The sequence below is a fragment of the Mirounga leonina genome, unplaced genomic scaffold (assembly GCF_011800145.1).
Source record: "Mirounga leonina isolate KUSES-001 unplaced genomic scaffold, KU_Mleo_1.0 Mir_172, whole genome shotgun sequence".
Classification (NCBI taxonomy): domain Eukaryota; kingdom Metazoa; phylum Chordata; class Mammalia; order Carnivora; family Phocidae; genus Mirounga; species Mirounga leonina.
In genome coordinates, this window is record NW_023270442.1 from 14,597,767 (window position 1) to 14,602,991 (window position 5,225).

Genomic DNA, 5,225 nt, shown 5'->3' on the forward strand with positions numbered 1-5,225 from the left:
TGGAAATTAATTACTCATCTAGGCAAGGTCTTCTTTCTTTTTAGGCAGAGACAAGTATATAAGTAACAGATATTTATAAAACATTTTATTAAATTATATGATGTCTAAGAAACAAAACCTAAAAGTGACTGTTTTGTCTACATGTAAAACTTGAATCTCATGGACTTGATTCAGAGCTCAGGTCATCAATTGTTATGCAGATCGGTCCTCTTATAGAACTGTAGCCATTGCTTACAGACTAATTGCCAGTGGACTAGTCATTTCCTTTTCCAAATAGTGTAACCACCACCCCCCACTATCAACATCAACCACCCAACACTACCACCATCAACATCAATCATCAACCACCACCACCACTATCAACATCAACCACCACCACCACTATCAACCACCACCACCATGACCATCATCAACATCAACCATCCACCACACCATCAACACTACCACCAATACCACCAACACCACCATCAACATCCACCACTACCAACAACACACTAGCATCAACCATCACTACCATCACCACTAACACCGATACCACCATCAGCATCAACCACCATCACCGCTATGAACACAAGGCTTATATTTTACATACTTATTTTACTTTGAAAAATATATTCATATGCATGATCTCATTAGTGCTTATCTACTTTATAAGATTGGCAGAACAGACATTATCATTCTCATTTTATCTGTGTGGAAACTAAGGTCCAGAACGGTGAGGTCCTTGACTAGAGTTTGATTCTTCTGACTCCAAAACGAATGTTCTTTTTCAATGGACCCCATGCCCTCAATGAAAATGAAGAACTTCTAACTTCTGCTATTAACAACCTTGGTTCTATATTCAAGTGAGTACGTCTAGAATGAATGGTTCTTTGAAACCATATATCCCACTGCCATGCGTTCCAGGTGAGAGCCACAAGTCATTCAAAGTTCATGTGACCCCCTGGAAGTTGAACTTGAATCCAGAGCTCTCGACTCCAAATTCAGCTTTCTTTCCATGACAAGAGGCTACTTTCATGTATACCCTTAGGAATCTCCTAGATTCTCTGAGAACACAAGATGCTCCAAGTCCTTCCCTGGAACACAAGCTTTCCCAGTGAAGGGTATGACCAGAATCTGCTGCCCCTGCTGTCCTGTCTCAAAGTGCCACAAAGCCTGAGAAGGAAACAGGACGCTGGCTTTTGGTCACACTCCCATTGGCCTAAGTAGCCCAGTGATGCTCATCCAGCCCCACTCAAGGACCTGACTCCTCTCTCAAGGTTCCAGGTAAACTCAAAGCTGCTTCCCCTTGTAGGAAGGTTGGTTGGGCCTCTTCTGTGGAGGTCTTCTTGCCTTGACTTTCAAGGGATCCCTTGGATTTCAGTTTGGCACGCACTATTTTTATATTTTGGCCCCAGGCTGGCCTGGTTGGGCTGCAGGACAGCTCTGTTGCTAATGGTCAATGTAGAGCATTTGGCCACCTTGCTTTGGAGACCTTTCTTTTTGAGTTCGGAGGTCAAATTGGAGTAGTAAATATCTTCCAAGGATTTATCATTCTTTCTGAGGATGTTGCTGGCCAATCGGAAGAGGAAGATCACTCCATAGATGCCAATGATGGTGAGGATGTACCAGGCAGCACTGGTCCCATCTGGAAGTTTCAGGGCCCTGGTGGAGTTGGTGCCGCTCCTCCCCTCCATGTGGTCTCTCAGCAGGTAGCTGAAGCCAGTGCTGTCCTGGGTCTGGTTGGGGGCTCCCTGAGGAGTCCACTTGGTCACTGAGAAACAGAGAGAGCCAGATGAGACCAGCATCCTGGGCTGAGGGTTGCCTGGCCGAGCCAATGATCAGTGGGAAATGTGGGGGAAATGGGGACTGCTTCAAAGGGCTCTCTCTGTTGAGTGGGCAGGAGTCTAACAACTTATATATAAAGAGAGGTCTTTTGGGGGGAGGGGTACTAAATATGAATATATGAAAAAGCAAACTAACCATGATATAGTGTGCAATCATATGCATAATAGAAGGAAGGACATGATATTTGCTCGAAGCTCATATGCATAAAATATCTCTGGGAGGACACACAAGAAGTCAGTACCTGTGGTTGCCCTTGGGGAAGAGAATTAAGGGATGAGATGTACTTTTCACCGGCGCCCTTTTTTACATTTTGTACCCTGTATATTTATCTTCAAAAAGAAGTTAATTTAAAAAGGGAAAGGTACAAGTGGGCACTTTCTTGGTCTCCTTGGTGAAGTGCCCCTCGGTAATGACACCGTGTGCCCTTCTAAGACCAGAAGATTAAGATCTTAATTGCTGTTTAATTCAAAACTGTTTTCTCTCCTCGAAGAGCCAGTCCACAATGAAATGAAAGCCACAGAAATAGTACATAAAACTGTGAGACATTTTCCAGTTGAACTTGACTGGCTCAAATCCCCATTTCTTGCCCTCTGCAAACACGGATGTATTCCAAGGTATCATTGGCTATATCCCATAGCCTGCTGCATGGACCACAGCTGTTCCACAAATGTTGTCTATCTGATATTTGATTGTTGCTAATTCATTTTGCTAATGCAAGATGCAGAGATGCTGGTATTTTTTTTTTATTACAGTTAATTGCCAGAATAAGTGAATGATCTTATTACTTTTAGATGAAGGGAGAAACAGTTTAAAAATAACTCTATAAACCACATGTGACAAAGCCCAAATGAACGATTTAATTATATAAAATTGGTCACCCATAACAAATGATACAATGATGAGGAATTTAATACCACTGTTGGTGGAAGGGTTTGAGAACTTGAAGTATAGAAGGGGAAAATGCCCATCATTATTAAAAAAAAAAAAGTCAACCCAACAAGAACATCATAAATCTCAATCAGAGCAAGAGAACACATGTATATAAGCTCAGAGCTTTTCTGAGAGTTGTTATAGAATGATGTGATATGTTCAAATACATATAAAATATACCCAACCAAGAACCACAGGACATTACATTATTTTAAAACTAGTCCATTTCCACATGAGAGAATCTCACTATATTAATTATTACAGTACATCGTCCTTTACTTTTCTTTGTAAAAAAATAAATAAGTTGGTTGCATCTTAATGGATAAACTCATCCTGTAGAAAAACAAACATTTTCCTCTGTGCTATTTTGCACTTATAATTTACTGATGGGAAATACAGCAGTCCTTCTAGAACAGCCCATCCCTGTATCGAAGCAGAATACTCACGTTCCATGAGGCGGTCTTTTCCTTGACTCTTGGGGAGGCAAGTTGAAGCGGCTGCCGTGGATGGAGAAGATAAAATGAGAGGTCTTCCCTGCAGGTGATCACAGTCCTACTGAAGTCGGGCCACACTGAGGTTCCTGAGCTGGGAGTAACTCGATACCCAGAGAATTTTAGGGCAGTACCAAATAGAAACTTTTCAGAGAAGAGCTGGACTAGTTTTCTCTAGTTCATTAGGGGATCACAATCGATCTGTCTACTGTTGGCTTAGAATACAAAGTACTTCCTGGCTTAAGCATGTTGAGAAGGTCTAAAGCAAAAGAATTTTTAAAAACATGCTGGCACCAAGGAGTCTCCAGCTCTCCCTGGTCCCGTCCAGGCCTGCAGTGGTGGGAGGCTGGTCCGGAGGCTGGCTCATCAGCCTATAGCCTGGATAGTTCCTGAATTCCTCTGTTCTGCACCTGCCCTAGGAGTGACAGATGGTCAGGTGTGGCAGAGGCCTGTTGTCACAGGGTCAGGAAACTCCAGGGTCAGGAGTCACCAGCTTCCTCTTGGACTGTCTCCCAGATGAGGAACCCCAGACAGGAAGGCACAGGCGTGGGACAGGGGTTGGGGGACACCCCCTCAGGGATCAGTGGGCAGTGGGCCAGAAGGCCAGGTCGTTCAGAGTGGGGCTTCCTTTACCCACACTCCTGAGTCACGGTCCACACTGGAATCTAAGTACATTTAACCAGAAAGTTCTAGAATATTAAGAGTCTGGGAGAAAAGAAAAGCAGGGAGCTTTGGCAGTTTCTGAGCAGCCGATGTTCCCAGCTCCACTCCTGAATCCTCACTAAGAGGACCAGCACCTGCCAAACTTGTAAGCGTTATTGGCTCTTAAGATGTCATTTGAGGGGTGCCTGGGTGGTGCAGCCAGTTGAGCGTCTGACTCTTGATTTCAGCTCAGCTCATGATCTCGGGGTTGTGAGATCGAGCCCCACATTGGGCTCCGGGCTCAGTTCGGTGTCTGCTTGTCCCTCTCTCTTTCTCCTCCTCCCCGCCTTGCATGCGCTCTGTCTCAAATAAATAAATAAAATCTTTAAAAAAGTAAGCTGTAGGGGCACCTGGGTGGCTCAGTCGGTTAAGCGTCTGCCTTCAGATCAGGTCATGATCCCGGGGTCCTGGGATCGAGCCCCATATCGAGCTCCTTGCTCACCGAGGAGCCTGCTTCTCCCTCTGCTTGCCACTCCCCTTGCTTGTGCTCTCTCTCTCTCTCTGACAAATAAATAAAATATTGAAAAATAAAAATAAATAAAAATTTAAAAAGTAAGATGGAATTTGATCAAATTTTCATCAATATGGGACTAGATAAGTAAATTATCAAATAAGCCATATGATCCAGCCATTCCACTCTTAGGCATGTATCTAGGAGAAATGGCAACATACACCCAGACAAAAAGTTGCATATGGATATTCCCAGCAATATTATTCGTAATAGCTAAAAAGTGGAAACAGTCCGAATGTCCATTGACTGATGAAGGGGTAAATAAAATGCAGTCGATCCCTAGAATGGAGTATTATTTGATGGTAAAAAGGAATGGAGTGCCCACACACCCTACAACACGGATGGACGTTGAAATCGTTAAGCCAAATGAAGGCAGCCAGTCACAAAGAACAGTATAGTACATGACTGCACGTATATGAAATGTCCAGAACGGACAAATCTATAAGGACAGAAAGTAGATTAGGGGTTGCCTAGGGCTGGGGTGGTGCTTGGGGGGTGATAACTAAGGGGTACAGGGTTTCTTTCAGGGACGATATAGGGTTCAACAATTCATTGTGGGGTGCTGGTTCCACAACTCTTCTTTAGTGAACATATTAAAAGCCATTGAATTGTACACTTTAAGTGGGTGAACTTTATGGGGTATGAATTCTGTTTCAATAATGTAACACAGGCGTGCGAAGGAATGCTGTGGAGCCGTGACCAAGAGACGCAGAAGCTATCTGTGTGCTGATGTGTAGAGCTCCCCCACATGTATGGTTCAATGA

The 5,225-nt window shown here is 43.8% G+C and overlaps 1 protein-coding gene across 1 annotated transcript; it reads right to left on the reverse strand.

Annotated features, from left to right (window-relative positions):
- Positions 1-1,340: 1,340 nt before the first annotated feature.
- On the reverse strand, positions 1,341-3,210 carry SMIM34A (small integral membrane protein 34A). The gene is made up of 2 exons (XM_035017505.1): positions 3,204-3,210; positions 1,341-1,753 (listed from the first exon to the last, which is right to left on the reverse strand). Exons 1-2 carry the CDS (start codon positions 3,208-3,210, stop codon positions 1,341-1,343), a joined length of 420 nt encoding a protein of 139 aa, XP_034873396.1.
- Positions 3,211-5,225: the final 2,015 nt, after the last annotated feature.